Source organism: Ictalurus furcatus, chromosome 25 (genome assembly GCF_023375685.1).
Source record: "Ictalurus furcatus strain D&B chromosome 25, Billie_1.0, whole genome shotgun sequence".
Classification (NCBI taxonomy): Eukaryota; Metazoa; Chordata; class Actinopteri; order Siluriformes; family Ictaluridae; genus Ictalurus; species Ictalurus furcatus.
The window spans coordinates 17239977-17257577 of NC_071279.1; the positions used below are offsets into that span (position 1 = coordinate 17239977).

The following is a 17601-nucleotide window of genomic DNA, read 5'->3' on the forward strand; positions in this document are numbered from 1 at the left end:
AGAACTTTGCTAACTCAAGAGCAGATCTTAGTTAATTCAGGAGCAGAACTTAGTTAATTCAGGAGCAGAATTTGGCTAACTCAGGAGCAGAACTTAGTTAATTCAGGAGCAGCACTTAGTTAATTCAGGAGCAGAATTTGGCTAACTCAGGAGCAGAACTTAGTTAATTCAGGAGCAGAATTTGGCTAATTCAGGAGCAGAACTTAGTTAATTCAGGAGCAGAGTTAATGTGGCAAACTCAGAAACAGAACTTAGTTAATTCAGGAGCGGTACTTGGGTAACTCAGGAGCATAACTTAGTTAATTCAGGAGCAGAACTTGGCTAACTCAAGAGCAGATCTTAGTTAATTCAGGAGCGGTACTTGGCTAACTCAGGAGCATAACTTAGTTAATTCAGGAGCAGAACTTGGCTAACTCAAGAGCAGATCTTAGTTAATTCAGGAGCGGTACTTGGCTAACTCAGGAGCAGAACTTAGTTAATTCAGGAGCAGAATTTGGCTAACTCAAGAGCAGATCTTAGTTAATTCAGGAGCGGTACTTGGCTAACTCAGGAGCAGAACTTAGTTAATTCAGGAGCAGAACTTGGCTAACACAGGAGCAGAACCTAGTTAATTCAGGAGCAGAACTTGGCTAACTCAAGAGCAGATCTTAGTTAATTCAGGAGCAGAACTTGACTAATGTAGCAGTATAACTTTGCTAATTCAGGAGCAGAGTTAATGTGGCAAACTCAGAAACAGAACTTGGTTAATTCAGAAGAATTTGTGTTGGAAATCTGCTCTCTTCTGTACCTTGTTTCAGTTGTGTTGTAATTGTCCAGTCATTTCATATGGTTCACACAGACTAACAAACAGTGAGAGGAGGTCACCATGGCCACGCTAAAAATGGTAATGAAATGAGGTGATACTTTTTGGGGGTCTGACAGACAGCGCTTATTAAATATTATCTTAAATCCCCAAATATAATGCTGATGAATGTTGGGGCTGTTATAGCATGTGTTCTAGCAGTTACAGTGCTCTCCATTAATATTGGCACCCTTGGTAAATATGAGCAAAGATGTCTGTGAAAAATTGTCTTTATTGTTTAACCTTTTGATCTTTTGTCCAAAACATTCACAAAAATACTCTCCTCTCATGGATATCAAACAAGTGCAAACAAAACACAGGTTTATCAAAAAAAAAAAAGTTAAATATATGTGTGCAACAATTATTGGCACCCTTTTAGTCAATACTTTGTGCTAGATCCCTTTGCCAAGATAACAGCTCTGAGTCTTCTCCTATAATGCCTGATGAGGTTGGAGAATACATGGCAATGGATCTGAGACCGTTCCTCCATACAGAATGTTTTGAACAAAACAATAAAAAAGTTCAACAATAAAGATACTTTTTCACAGCCTTCTTTGCTCATATTTACCAAAGGTGCCAATATTAGTGGAGGGCACTGTATAGCATGTGAAGATTTATCCTCAGTCTGCTGTGGTGACTTTATCTACTGAATCTCTTTGCCATACCTGAAGCACAGTAACATCTTAGTTTTAGTTGAATATTTATGTATATACGTGCAGTCAAAGCCAACAGAGTCTCTAAGAATCCTGTGTCAAATTGTGTTGTTCTTTATTTTAGAGAATCTCCATCTCAAGGCCATGATGGTGTACGAATACCTCACACTTACGTAGATGCATATTGTGTACGATTGTTTTTTTCACATTCTATTGTATTGTATTACATTCCAAATATTTTGTATGCAACATATTAAAAACGATACAATTTCTACCTGATGTGAGTGGTTACGAGAATAGTATATGTGAGAAGTGGGACAAAAACTAGCTAAAGATTCATCTGCATCACCAATCTGCATTATATAAATAACAATGTGCTACTGATTCACTTCATTTTTAGTCGTGCTAGCATGCTAGGTCGAGCTATACTATACTGCAAAGACGCAATTCAAACAATTTTTCTATTTTCCACAGATGTAGCCAACAAGCCCTTAGTGTGACTGTGTATATGTATGATGTCCAGTGGTAGGACTGGTGTATTCCCGCCTCACACCCAGAGTTCCTAGGATCTGGATCCACCACGACCCTGATTGGTTAAAGCACTTACTGAAGATGAACGATGCCAATTTATTCATCCATCCATCCATCCATCTTCTATACCGCTTATCCTTTTCAGGGTCACGGGGAAACCTGGAGCCTATCCCAGGGAACATGGGGCACAAGGCGGGGTACACCCTGGACAGGGTGCCAATCCATCGCAGGGCACAATCACATACACACTCACACACCCATTCATGACACCCTACGGACACTTTGGACATGCCAATCAACCTACCTACCTACTTTGGACTGGGGGAGGAAACCGGAGTACCCGGAGGAAACCCCCGCAGCACGGGGAGAACATGCAAACTTGAACCCCCGACCCAGATTATATCTGTAGGAGAGGAGTCTCTGAGCTCTGTGCTCGATTATATCTGTCTGTAGGAGAGGAGTCTCTGAGCTCTGTGCTCGATTATATCTCTCTGTAGGAGAGGAGTCTCTGAGCTCTGTGCTCGATTATATATCTCTCTGTAGGAGAGGAGTCTCTGTGCTCGATTATATATCTCTCTGTAGGAGAGGAGTCTCTGAGCTCGATTATATCTGTCTGTTGAAGAGGAGTCTCTGAGCTCTGTGCTCGATTATATCTCTCTGTAGGAGAGGAGTCTCTGTGCTCGATTATATCTGTCTGTTGAAGAGGAGTCTCTGAGCTCTGTGCTCGATTAGTCTGGTCTGGTATTCTGCCGCCAGTACACGCGGGGTTGTGACTCGTTTGTGATTGTTTGCCTGCGCAGTTTAATATCAGTATCCCGTTGAATAGCAGTCTCTTTTCTGTTTATTGTTCGGGAAAATGGCGGATGCACAGGACGACAAGCTTTACAAAGCCGAGTATGCGAAAAGTGGACGCGCTTCGTGTAAGAAATGTAAAGAAAACATTGCGAAGGACTCGCTGAGGATGGCCATCATGGTGCAGGTAATGAACTGAAGCTAAAGCAGCATGAACAATGTGGTAGTGAGGAGGAAGTGTGTGTGTGTGTGTGTGTGTGTGTGTGTGTCTTGAAACTTCGAATGAAAGCATATTGTTCCGTGTTGTATTTGACATTTAATGTGCAGTAGTTGTGCAGTTTTCCCTCCTGCAGTGTTTTGTGTCTGAATGGCCTACTTAATCTCTGCATTCCTTTAGCTAGCTATCTTCATGGTGTGTGTGTGGTGTGTGTGTGTGTGTGTGTGTGTGTGTGTGTGGTATGTGTATTATTCATTCATGTTGCAGTATAACTACCTATAAGATTAGTTCTGCAGCTGAGATTTGGTGCTTTTTCAGTCTGCAATGGAAATGTTCAAGAACATTATCTTTTTCTCATGTAGCAGGGGTGCACAAACTTCTCTTCTTTCATTTTGCAGGCGAAAGCATTTCCATTGACCCACATTATGAGCCTGGTTTATTGAATACATTTATTTCGTACAGTATCTATACAGCGTCCCTTTTTAAAAGTTTCCCCGTCCAGGCCACACCCAATCAGCAGCTCCAGTGTGGGCGTGGCCAAGTATAATCAATCAGAGGGAGAGAGGGATTGTGTGTGAGAGATTGAGGGAGATTGTGTGTGAGGGAGATTGTGTGTGAGGGAGTGAGATAAAGAGGGATTGTGTGTGTGAGGGAGATTGTGTGTGAGGGAGTGAGATAAAGAGGGATTGTGTGTGTGAGAGATTGAGGGAGATTGAGGGGGATTGTGCGTGAGGGAGAGTGAGGGAGATTGTGTGTGAGAGATTGAGATGGAGAGGGATTGTGTGTGTGAGGGAGATTGTGTGTGAGAGATTGAGGGAGATTGTGCGTGAGGGTGACTCAGGGAGATTGAGGGAGATTGAGGGAGAGTGAGGGAGATTGTGTGTGAGAGATTGAGATGGAGAGGGATTGTGTGTGTGAGGGAGATTGTGTGTGAGAGATTGAGGGAGATTGTGCGTGAGGGTGACTCAGGGAGATTGAGGGAGATTGAGGGAGATTGGGGGGGATTGTGCGTGAGGGTGACTCAGGGAGATTGAGGGAGATTGGGGGGGATTGTGCGTGAGGGTGACTCAGGGAGATTGGGGGGGATTGTGCGTGAGGGTGACTCAGGGAGATTGAGGGAGATTGGGGGGGATTGTGCGTGAGGGTGACTCAGGGAGATTGAGGGAGATTGGGGGGGATTGTGCGTGAGGGTGACTCAGGGAGATTGAGGGAGATTGGGGGGGATTGTGCGTGAGGGTGACTCAGGGAGATTGAGGGAGATTGGGGGGATTGTGCGTGAGGGTGACTCAGGGAGATTGAGGGAGATTGGGGGGGATTGTGCGTGAGGGTGACTCAGGGAGAGTGAGGGAGATTGTGCGTGAGGGAGATTGAGGGGGATTGTGCGTGAGGGTGACTGAGGGAGATTGAGGGGGATTGTGCGTGAGGGAGATTGAGGGGGATTGTGCGTGAGGGAGATTGAGGGGGATTGTGCGTGAGGGAGATTGAGGGGGATTGTGCGTGAGGGTGACTGAGGGAGATTGAGGGGGATTGTGCGTGAGGGAGATTGAGGGGGATTGTGCGTGAGGGAGATTGAGGGGGATTGTGCGTGAGGGGGATTGAGGGGGATTGTGCGTGAGGGAGATTGAGGGAGATTGTGCGTGAGGGAGATTGAGGGGGATTGTGCGTGAGGGAGATTGAGGGGGAAAGTACAAAAATCTCACACAGCAAAGTACAAAAATCCTGCTCCCGATATAATAATCTCTAGAGCTAACACATTTATTCATATCTATGAAGATAATCCAGATTGCACGTGTATCATATTAACAGCATTTTTTGCCTTGTTTATTAAACTGAAATGATTTCTACTTGTTTTTAAGTTATTTAAGAATTTAAACCGAGCTCCTTCATTTCAAGCAATAGGTTAATTTGTTTTAAAACCGATCATGGAAAGGATAATGAAAATAAAAAACCGTTGATGTGTTGTGAATCTTTATTCATCAGTCTTACTGAACCGCTGACTGTTGGGCAAAACCTAATCAGAGATGTATTCCTAAATATCAACACGTGTACCGAATCTTAACCGTAAACAGTCCTTCATACATTAAAGAATTCATTCACCTAGGGCTGCAACCAACCATGATTTTGATCGTCGATTAATCTGTCGATTATTTCTTCGATTAATCGATTCGCTGGATTAAAAGGCCCGTTTTTATTTGTTCACATTCTGCCCGACGTTCTCCTTCAAACACTGCAAACTGAAGACCATGAAAAATGTATGAAATGTTATACGTTGCGCAAAGGATTTAAAAAAAAAATAATAATCAACATTATATTTTGAAAAAACAAACAGCTGATCGTCCACGAGCTTTAAAGCGGACGTTAAATGATGGTATTAGAATTACTAAAAGAGAAAAACAAAAGCAGAAGCTGAGTGTTACGTGGTAAGAGGCTGAATGTTCTGCAGTAACACACACATTCGCTCCTTTAAACACAGTGACGCGTCCCTTTATTCTGACATTTATATACACCGACGTGTTCGAACCCCGTCACAGTTACCGCGCTCATAAAACACTACTACGACTACTGCGGTTTATAAATATCACTAAACACGGCGTTACACCACACGTCTGATCCGAATGGATATTTTAGTCCGAGTTACTGCGCTTCCTGTCTGTCGCTGTAGGTCAGGTCTGCCTGGAAGAAGAGAGAGCGAGCTCTCAACGGGATCTCCCTGGTTCAAGTTGAATCGCGCTCCGTTCGATCGAGGCGTACGCGTGGACTCGCGCTCGTCCGGTGAAGTGTAACGGAGACCCGCTCGCTGTCGGGACGAGACTTTACGTACGGCGGAAATACCGCTGTGAATGTCTATTTACAGATGAGGATAGAAAAAGGTCGACATGTCGTTTCTGCACTGAAGAAAACACGTCCGGAACACGTTAAACCGCACGCGCGAATGCCGCGGCGTCCGACACGACGAGCCACGTTCATACGCTCGCGAGTTTGTTTGAAGCGCTCGATAGAAAACGTTCTCGCGTAACGGACGACCCGGATCCTGCTCAGTCTGTGACCTCCGCCGTTTCTCAGACGGGTTTTATTCAGAGATATGAACCGTTTCTCACCGTTATGAAGTGATGTCACTGATTGGGGGAGGGGTATCTAGGAAACTCGCCGTAAGTTATTACATTACGTCAGCTACGATTATTTATTTATTTATTTATTTTAACCAGCGGTCAGGTTTCCAGCATCCTAAATACGACACTGGGCGACACATCAGAGCTTTTACGTGCGCTGTGATCTAATAAATTCGATTTGTCCACCTCTGAGATGAGATGAAGCTGAGATTAAACTAATTTAAACTTTATTCTGTGACCTGAATCATCATCATCATCATCATTTTCACTTTGAGACTTTCTGACGCTTGTTCCTCCACAGTCGCCCATGTTTGATGGGAAAGTGCCGCACTGGCATCACTTCTCCTGCTTCTGGCTCCGCGCGGCCGCGCAGTCCACGTCTGACATCTCGGGCTTCACCGATCTCCGCTGGGAGGACCAGGAGAAAGTGAAGAAAGCCATCGAAAGCGGAGGGTCTGTCGGAGGTGAGCGCTTTGTTTTTCCTGAACCTACTGCTTGTAGTCGGTCGATCATCACAGAAACGAATCACAAAATAAACCCAGAGATTAATACCAACGACGATACGAATTCTTCCGAGTCGGTGTGAGATTCAGCGTGCAGCTCCTCGTCGAGCTGCATCACGTGTGTTACTTTTATATATTATTTTTCAGTTATATGAATATATATGCCATTATAGCAATAGTCTGGAAATATCTTGTACATAGTGATGTGCTGTGATACAATAACTATTCATCAGAGGGGAAAAAAAAGAAAATACACTCCTATATGGTTTCACCGCTAAATGAGTAACGCTCTTGTTTTGGGAAATTTTCGAGATTTACCTCTGCGAAAGCTTTTTTTTTTTTTTTTTTTAGGCCTCCAGTAAAAGCATTGTTCGTAATGAAACGTAAATGATTTGTTTATTTTTTTTCTCTGTATGTTTTAATGCCGTCTGTCCCGTCAGGTAAAGCTGAGCGTAAAGGAGCAGGTAAAGGAGAGAAGTCTCTGAATGACTTCGCAGTGGAGTACGCAAAATCCAACCGGAGCACCTGCAAAGGCTGTGACCAGAAAATAGAAAAGGTACCAAACAAGTGCTGGTTTTTTTTCCTTTTTTTTTTTTAAGTCTGTATTACTGGCTAATATAATATAGGGGGGGGGGAATAAAGTCAGTGAAGAGTGTGATAATGTTGTACTAATATAATGTTAGCGATTCCTTGCACGTTCATGACACATGCCACTGCTGCAGAAACTGTGCGTGTCTCAAATGGTGCACTCGAGTATGTCGTACATCTCAGATTGAGCACTCGCATAACATAACAGAGCGGTACACAGAAATGACCAAGTACCACAATCATCCATTCCAGTTTACAGTCGGTGCGGTAATGTCGTCGCTCGGTCCGTCAAGCCATTCAGAGAACGGTAAACCGTGGCGGTTTCCGGTGGCTCCGCCCCTTTCCGCTTTAATTTTGTCGGGTCTTGACACTGTACCGCGTCTCACCGAATTGCCCCGTGTTTCCTCCTAACTCGTATCGAAAGCACACGGAGTATGCCGCTTGAGCCGCCGATAAGGAATCGAATGCGTGCCGTGTTGCTGAGCGTGTTCCCCGCGTTCCTTAAATTCCAGGACCAGATCCGCGTTTCGAAGAAATCGGTGGACCCGGAGAAGCCTCAGCTGGGTCTGATCGACCGCTGGTACCACACGGGCTGCTTCGTGAGCCGGCGCGAGGAGCTGGCGTTCAAACCCGAGTACAGCGCGGCTCAGCTCAAAGGCTTCGCCGCTCTGCGTGCCGAGGACCAGGACGAGCTGAAGAAGAGACTCCCTACTGTCAAGACTGAGGGGTGAGTCACAAAAAAAACAAAAAACAACCTAATTACAGATTTCAGCTCTTTTTAATCATGATGGTGTCGCATCGGCAACTAATCACCTACGGAGTACTTGACGAGGAAGGCGTTAACGTTCTGGGGTTCAATTTGTGTTCGTCCACAAGGCAAAAAAAAAAAGGAACATGCATTTAAATATCGAGTAAGTGATTGATGTTCATATAAGTGATTGATATTCGTATACTGATATTCATATGTGATTGATATTCGTATACTGATATTCATATAAGTGATTGATATTCGTATACTGATATTCATATAAGTGATTGATATTCGTATACTGATATTCATATAAGTGATTGATATTCGTATACTGATATTCATATAAGTGATTGATATTCATATAAGTGATTGATATTCGTATATTGATATTCATATAAGTGATTGATATTCGTATATTGATATTCATATAAGTGATTGATATTCATATAAGTGATTGATATTCGTATACTGATATTCATATAAGTGATTGATATTCGTATACTGATATTCATATAAGTGATTGATATTCGTATACTGATATTCATATAAGTGATTGATATTCATATAAGTGATTGATATTCGTATATTGATATTCATATAAGTGATTGATATTCGTATATTGATATTCATATAAGTGATTGATATTCATATAAGTGATTGATATTCGTATACTGATATTCATATAAGTGATTGATATTCGTATACTGATATTCATATAAGTGATTGATATTCGTATACTGATATTCATATGTGATTGATATTCGTATACTGATATTCATATAAGTGATTGATATTGGTATACTGTATGTAACCCTGATGTCTTTTGCTTCCTCAATGCATCTTGTTGCTTCAGTGTCCCGCTTGTTTAATATTACGGGCTGTTATAATGTTTGTTACAAAATAAAAGTACCAAAAAGGCATAATAAAAATTCAAGCATCATATATTGTCGTAATGTATGAATGAATACATTTTTGCAGAGAAACCGTATCTCTCGACTTTTCCCCCCGGTTGCCGTAATTATTTATAGCAGTATGCGCGTGCTGCTGTTTGCGTGGCTGACAGAAACGTGTGAAAGCAAAAGCGGATGGCGTGACCGGTGTCGTGCCGCGGAGTTGCCGTATCCATCACGTTTTTTTCCAGTTGAAAATAGTCACTATAAATAAGCAGTCATAAACCCTATTTTAAAAGGCGAGAGGCACACCGAGAGAACCTATGTTCTGTTCCATACAGTCCGGGGTGTGTTATGATTATGATTTATATAAGTTATGATTTATAACTTTTTTTTTATGTCACGTTCTTATTATAGTTATTATCTTTGCTATTATTGCATAGTTATAAAAAGTGGTGATATAATAAAGGCCCGTTTTTGTGTTGACCTAACAGCCTGCACTTCACCTAATAGGCCTGTAGGTGGCACCTGGACTTCCACCGCTATGATAGTTTCATCAAATTGTAAATGAACACAAGAGGCAGTACGTAAATGAGAGCAAACTGAACATTACGTCCCATTAACGCGATTTCCACAGATGTACATTCGTCCGTCTGTTTATGAATTAGACCGGGAAATTACCGCTCTGCTCCACGCTGTCCAATGAAATGTGAGCTCGTTCTGCCACAGGTTGGTGTATACATGACAAAACGGGCATCGATTATGCGTTATGTGATATTTTTAAATATATGATATGTAGCGTTTTAATTGAATTGTCAGTAGTTGTTGTGATTGTGATTTTTCCCTGCCATTGATCCACAGACGATCACTGGAAGAGCCGTATACGGCTTGCGAGTCATTGAATCCCCTGGTCTAGGTTGTTTTGGCGCACGAGCATCGTTTTTAAAACTTTGATCAAAAATGTATCGGCAGCACACGTAGACAGTGTCACTCGAAAATGATTATAAGTATGAAATATTTTAAGCTTAAATATCTGAATTCATTGTAAAGACATTTTGTTTATTTATTTGTTTATTTGTTTATTTAGAACGTTTGATTTACGCTCCTTTGGCGTGTTTCCTTTTTTTTAAATTTTTTTGTGGGGTCGTAACATGACTCCTCTTAGCAAGCTCGCTTGCCTGTCTTGACTAATGAAACAAACAGAATTCATTGATGCACGAAATGAAAAGTTAATCCAAACACAGGTAATGTAGCTGCACGCTTTAACCAAAACGTTTTGATATGGACCACCAGAGCGTCTCGTATCTTTTGTAGCTCTGAGTTCAACACCGATTTTTATTTATTGAGCTAGAAATGGTTTTATAGTGGATATTATATTTGGGGGAAAAAGTACAAACAATATGCATGATTAGGAAACTAGACCTATGGTACCTCTTTATTAAAGCTTCAGTCAGTGATACAGTTGATCAAGAGGATGTTCAGTGCAGTCGTTATTTGCTAACTAGATTACATGACAAAAGTGGCGAGATCAGGATTTGTGTACGGTCGCTATGCGTCCGTCGTCATGGTGATCCTGTCTTTCGCTGCCGAATCCCCTGCAGCACAGGAAAATGCCTTTGAAGGCTTCCCTGAAGGACTTCATCTTGTAGGCGTAGAGGAAAGGGTTGACGGCCGAGTTGGCGTGAGACAGGATGATGGCGGTGAGGAGGAGGGGCAGGGGCACGTAGCATTGAGGGCACAGCAGCAGGAAGCAGTTGATGATGTGCAGCGGGATCCAGCAGACGGTGAAGAGGAAGAGCACGAGGAAGAGCGACGTGGCCGTCTTCATCTCCTTCTTGATGTTGGTGGCTCCGTCGCTGTTGCCCTGGCCTCCGCGATCCGCCGCGATCCTGCGCATCTGCTGCTTGACCGTGAGGAAGATCTGCGCGTAGATCAGGAACATGACGACGAGCGGCGTCAGCACGCACGCGAAGAAGTTGAAGTACACCATGTAGGTCATCTCCACCACGTTGACGAAGAAGCAGAATTCGTCCCCGGGCGGAGTCTTGTGCCAGCCCATGAGCGGGACCAGGCCGATGAGGAAAGCCAGCACCCACGTGATCAGGATGATGAGCAGCGCGTTACGTGGCGTCATGGTGCTGTGGTAGCGAAAGGGCATGAAGATGGCCACGTAGCGCTCGACCGCCACCGCTAGCAAGCTGAAGATGGAGCTCTGAGTCAGCATGATGAGCACCGACAGCATGAACACGCACAAGTACAGGTTGTGGCGCGGGATGCCCAGATCGGTCATGATGGCGCAGGGGATAGCCAGCGCCCCCACGCACACGTCTGCCACCGCCAACGACACCAGGAAGTAATTAGTGACCGTGTGCAGCTTCCGATTAAACCCCACAGCGGCGCACACCAGCAGGTTGCCCACAGTGGACAGGAAGGCGATGACCAGCTCCGCCACCATGTAGGGCACGTTAATGGACGCCGCCGTTCCTGCGGGAGTCGTGGTTAAAGTCGTGAGAGTTGCGAGAGTAGTGAAAGTGGCGTTCGTCTGTGGGCGGGGCTGAGTGACAGCCGATGTAGTTGACGTCGTGGCATTAGTGAGGGTCACAAGGCTGTGGGTTTGATACGAGGTGACATTCAGGATGGTGGTGTTGAAGTAAAGCAGAGCCGGTGAGAGGGAGGTGTCGGTGGCCGAGTCGTTCATTATGCACTGTAAAGGAATTACAGAGCACACAGAGTTTATACGCCATAATACTCAGCCTTGCGTCTGCCCACTGACTGTCAAAAACAACACGTTCAGCTGAGAAAGTAGTTATGAAGATTTAACAGTTCTTACATAGTTAACATCGTTATAAAGATTTAACACTTTGCAGTTGTTGTTCAGTCCGTACAGGATTATTATTATTTATTTTTTCTGTGATGGTTGCGGCCAAAAACGCTTGATTTTGCTCCGGCCTTTTAAAAAATTTGCGATGCAACTTCCGTTTGAGTTTTGTGCTTTTTTTTTTTTTTTTTTTTTTTTTTTTTTTTTTTTTTTTGGATGTTTGTTGGTAAACGAGACCTTTTAGCTGTACTCCTGTTTGACGCACGTGAATCGACGAGGGCTTCGGCTGAACGCCCGTCCTGATGACGTTCGGGCGTCTCGGCCCAGGTCTACGGAAAATCTGCAGTAACTTAGAAAAATCGCACGCTCCCGAGGACACTGCGGAGTTTCCTTGATTTTTGTATTCGTTTCTGCGATCGCAGAATCCTGGAGGGACCATCATCATCATCATCATCATCATCATTATTATTATTATTATTGTTATTATTATTATTACAGTTTAATTATAAAAGGGTGTTGTTAACTATTGAAACCTCAATTTTTCGACTCACTTTTTCAATAATAAAGAGAAATTATTTTTGAGGAAAAAAAATAATCCAGGAAGTCCAGGATTTCACCATTTTACGATCAAAGAAAAGCTTTTACATTTCCACATTTTAGAATAATAATAGTCATCAAAACTCTCTCTCTCTCTCATATATATTTAGAGAGAGAGATACATGTGTATATATAGAGAGAGTGAGATATACATGAGAGAGAGAAAGAGAAAGAAAGATAGGGACATATATATATATATTTAGAGAGAGAGAGAGAGAGATAGATAGAGATAGATATATATATATCTCTATCTCTCTCTCTCTAAATATATATATATATCTCTATCTAGCTCTCTCTCTCTAAATATATATATATATATCTCTATCTATCTCTCTCTCTCTCTAAATATATATATATATATCTCTATCTATCTCTTTCTCTCTCTAAATATATATATATATTTTATTTAGAGAGAGAGATACGTGTGTGTGTGTGTGTATATATATATATATATATATATATATATATATATATATATATATATATATATATATATATATATATATGAGAGAGAGAGAGATATATATTTAGAGAGAGAGATAGATAGATATATATATATATATCTCTCTCTAAATATATATATATCTCTCTCTCTAAATATATATATATATATATATATATTTTATATGAGAGAGAGAGATAGAGATATATATATTTAGAGAGAGATAGATATAGATATATATATATATATATCTCTCTCTAAATATATATATATATCTCTATCTCTCTCTCTAAATATAAATATATATATATATATTTTATTTAGAGAGAGAGATACGTGTGTGTGTATGTATGTGTATATATATATATCTCTATATATATCTCTATATATATCTATATGTATATATATAGAGAGAGAGAGATACATGTGTATATATAGAGAGTGTGATATATATATATATAATGTATATTAGTGTGTGTGTGTGTAATATACACACACCGATTTTAAGATCATTTACTCCAGTGTGTTAGATGTACTTACGTGATTGCTGTTGCAGTGTCACAGAAACTTCCCCAGAAGAATCCTGCGTCACTGCACCATTTCTCTGCGCTGGTTAGAAAAGCAGGTCGTTGCTGTATCAGTTCTACACTCCATTACACTCAGAAATATCGTTTCTACGTCCCTGTCATCTCCGTCATCTACATACCTGTGTGTGTGTGTGTGCGTGCGTGCGTGTGTGTTTACACGCAGTACTTTTAGGGGTTTATATACGACTTGCTGTTTCCTTTGTTTGTGTTGTGTTTTTTCCACCGAGGGGTCGTATGTGGTCCTCGGGTGCTCGCCTGTATGTCCGTGGAGTCATTAGTGACCTGTCTAAGGGGTAATAAGAAGGGTAAGATGATGGAATGGGAAGTCCCATAGGTGGCGCCTCTATAGAAAGGTGATTTAATTAGTCGGTAACGTCCCTGAGAAAGCCCTCCCCGGGTCAGGAGAGCGTGATTAGACGTGACCGGTGAGCTACTAATGAGCTCCACTGATAAATGTGCGTGCTTACGTCGTGTTATTAAAGTTTTCAGCTTTAACGAAGCGTTATGAACCTGACATTTACAGTCAAAACCTCAAATGTAAATTCTCCCAGAACGTATTTATTATCCGTGTATTGAACCATCTTTTTATATTTTCCTAAACCCCTGACGATAGTGTCCAGGCATGATTAAAAATCTCAGTCTATACACACGTTTTCTGTCTCAGACGAGGGAAGTAGCCCTGCGTTACGGACGGGACTATAAAGGACACGGGTTTTTGGGCGACTTTGTAGGGATTCTGTGAAATAACATGCACAAACCGGAAGTATTAAGACAGTACAAACCGAACGGAGTAGGGTCGGCTCTCTGTAGAACAGATTTATTTTGTTTTGATTTTCTTTTTCGCGTTCACGGGGGGAAAACCATGGTTACGGACGTGACGGCTCCGGAAGCGGCGCTTAACCTGACTGTGGAAAAGCATATAAAACGCTTTAAAAACTTTAACAGAGACCTCTAGTGGGGATTTAAACCACCAACTTTTCACCTCGGAGACATCGGTATGGTAAGGCTGCACAGATAGTCGACTTTAACACTGAAATCACAGCACCACAAGTGCTTACGGATTATTTAAGCCTGCGTTCACGGCGTCTCCGGTCTCCGTAACCCGGCCTGGGCTTTGAGGGCTGTAGACTCGCAGATTGATTTTATTTTTCTTTCGCCCTGAATAATTCTCCTCTTGGAGCGGTTTGTCCCTACGTCACTGAACGCCAGTAAAAGAAGACGGCGGTGTTGTAATTTTATATCTTCAGTTTACGGGAAAATACGTGGAAATACTCGCGTCCTATTGGCCGACGGGTCTCAGTTCTGCCACACGCTAGTCCACACAGTCCGTTAGCGTAAGAGGGGAAAACGGATACGGGTGACGATACGTCCTCGTGTTCCCCCGGACATGTCCTCTTTATCGGACCGAAGAAGAAGAAGCGTCCGGCCGGGATTTCAACATTGTTTCCAGTTTTTAGCTGCGTAATCTGCGTGAACTGTGAACTATTGCTGTATGTCGAGACGGAATTGTGTTTTATTTTTTAGGAAGAAGAAAGCCGACTCTGTTGATGGAGCTTCTAAGAAGCAGGAAGAGGAGAAAAAACAACTGGAGATCAGGCTGAAGGTCTGAACTTGAGCTGAGAGTTGACGTTATTTGTTTAGTCAGGCTCAATTATTTTTACTTAGATATATAAATATATAAACACGTTTTGTCTCGTGTGTATGTGTTCTGCCAGGACGCATGACCTATACAGTACTGTGCAAAAGTCTTAGGCACCCTATTATTAATTAATTAATTAATTAATTTTGAGTACAAACTTTTGTTATAGATTTTTATTTTCTGCCTTCTGCGTTATCGAGTCCGTGCGAAACATTTTAGATTCCCGAGCATTCGTTTTCCAGCCCAGAATTAAGTGCGACAGAAAATGCTGGTGTGTCCGTAAAGAAAGCAGAGTATTGCTCGAGACGCTTTTCAGATAAAACGGAACACGATGACGGCTGCTGGGATGCGCCGCAAAAATAAGAAGCGACAGTCGACGTCTTCAGAAGAACCGTGTCTGGTTCTACACCATGCTCAAGAACACTCGCAGCTCACTCCCTTATAAAACTGAACACATTGTACCCGAGACTTTTTTTTTTTTTTTTAAAGCCAAGTGTCGTCACACCAAATACTGACTGTTTCATTTATTACTTTTTACTGCTGTTTTTAGTCGGGCCGGGCGATATGACAAAGAGATCATATCACGATACTTGAGGACATTTCTACGATATACAGTGTGCATCAGGATGTATAATTTGGCTCATTTCACCAAAACCGTTAAACTGACTGACTGATACTTTTCTTTAATGCCTACAAAGAAGATGAAGATTTTTACTTCTTTCTTTCTTTCTTTCTTTATTAAATTGCGTCAAATCAACGGCATCTGTTCGGTACCGTTTAATTTGTAAAGATTAAAAATGTTAAAAATACATCACCACATGTCAACGATATGTCAGAAAAGTGTATCGTGTAATCATTTATCACGATATCGATTATATCGCCCAGACCTACTTTATAAATGTAGAAACATCAATGTATATTAATGTATATAGTATTAGTGTAATTGAATGCTCCTTTGCTCTGTAGCATTTCTTTGCATGTGCTTTTTCTACAGCGCTGTATATGGAATGGTGCCTTAGAGTTTTCGTAACATCTGTGTGACTTCCTTTACTGTTTTTCGATTGATTACAGGAGCAGAGCCAGTTGATTTGGGGAATTAAAGACAAGCTGAAGAAATACTGTTCGGCCAATGACATGAAAGAGCTTCTGATCGCTAACAGCCAGGACGTTCCCTCAGGAGAGTCTAACGTAAGATCTGGGGGGAGGGAAAAAAAACTTGTTGTTGTTTACTTGCATTTAAGTCATGGATAAATGAGGGGATATTTATATTTATTTATATATATATATATAAAATAATGTGTGTGTGTGTGTGTGTGTGTGTACAGAAATATATACCCCCACAGAAGAAAAAGGACATGAGAGAAAATCCGAAACGTTTATTAAAGTGATATGGTGTCACCTTAATGCCATATATTTGGGAGTGTTTTGTCAGAGGCGTGCTCTCGGTGCTGCTCGTTTCTCTCTGGTTATGGTTATACACTTGCACGTGTGTGTAATAAGTGAGGTTTAAACCACTGTGTCGTGCTGTTCTAGGAAAATAATAAACGACTGGGTGGCGTGATGAAGCGGTGTTACTGTTACTGATGTAAAATTGGATTCTTTTTTGGATTTTTCATGTCTGGAAGTGTTTTATTTTTCTTGTTCCACATCAGTTTTAAATAATGTGGAAATACTTTTTCTACCCTTTTATAGTTACATTTAATGTTGGGGGAAAGAAGTCTACGAAACGAGTCACTTCCTGTTACCGTGTGCGTCATAGCAGATATAAACGGCTGTCTGTTCAAAGCTAGTTTTTCCCCCAAAAATTGATAATATCTAGAATTTCTAATTGAATCCTGACCAATCAGAATCGAGAATTCAACAGCGCTGTGGTGTAAGGAGGACTATCAGATTAGCGGTTTTACTGAAAATAACTAATAAAGACCGGATTTAATCTGGTATGCGATGTTCTGGTACGGGGTTTAGTCGATGATGATGATGATGATGATGATGATTTGTGAACCGGTGCGATCTACAGATCCTCGACCGCCTGTCAGACTGCATGGCTTTCGGATCGTTGAAGCCCTGCGAGACGTGTCAGGGTCAGCTCGTGTTCAAGAGCGACGCCTACTACTGCACAGGAGACATCTCTGCCTGGACGAAGTGCGTGTTCAAGACGCAGACCCCCAGCCGTAAAGACTGGGTCACTCCCAAGGTCAGTTCCTGTCTGTAATGTATAGATTTTCATGGCTTTGGGCAAAGTAAACGTGGTGTGCTAAACCAGATGAACATACGACGGATATAAAGTCTACACACCCCTGGTAAAACGTCAGGTTTTTTGTGAGGTGGAAAGGAAACGAAACGAAGATTAAATCACGTCAGAACTTTACACTTACAACGTATAAAAATTTTAAGTGAATTTTTTTTTTTTTTTTTTTTTTTTTTTTTAGGGAAAAAGTAACGATGTTACAATAACCTGGTTGCGTAAGAAGTGTGCTCACGCTGTACATGCAGGTACAGCTTAGTAATTCTTTGGAGGTTTGTTTGTTTGTTTGTTTGTTTGTTTAAAGGAGTTTCATGAAATTCCCTTCCTGAAGAAGTTTAAGTTTAAGCGTCAGGACCGCGTTTTCCCCAAAGAGCCTCCCGCTGCTCCTGCCGCTGCT

General features: G+C 41.9%; 2 protein-coding genes across 2 annotated transcripts in view; one reads left to right on the top strand and one right to left on the bottom strand.

Moving 5' to 3' along the window:
* The first annotated feature begins 2662 nt into the window (after positions 1–2662).
* parp1 (poly (ADP-ribose) polymerase 1) overlaps positions 2663–17601 on the top strand; it is a 25511-nt gene continuing 10572 nt past the window's right edge. The window contains exons 1-8 of the mRNA XM_053613988.1: positions 2663–3004; positions 6446–6608; positions 7088–7203; positions 7748–7962; positions 14845–14923; positions 16031–16147; positions 16977–17153; positions 17509–17601. The exon at positions 17509–17601 is cut by the window's right edge and continues 97 nt beyond it. Coding sequence (XP_053469963.1) covers positions 2882–3004; positions 6446–6608; positions 7088–7203; positions 7748–7962; positions 14845–14923; positions 16031–16147; positions 16977–17153; positions 17509–17601 — 1083 coding nt within the window. The 5' untranslated portion in view covers positions 2663–2881. The remainder of the gene's footprint in view (positions 3005–6445; positions 6609–7087; positions 7204–7747; positions 7963–14844; positions 14924–16030; positions 16148–16976; positions 17154–17508) is intronic.
* LOC128601562 (adenosine receptor A2a-like) lies at positions 10405–11468 on the bottom strand. Its single transcript, XM_053614859.1, has one exon. The coding sequence runs from the start codon at positions 11329–11331 to the stop codon at positions 10405–10407; it is 927 nt and encodes a 308-aa protein (XP_053470834.1). The 5' UTR covers positions 11332–11468.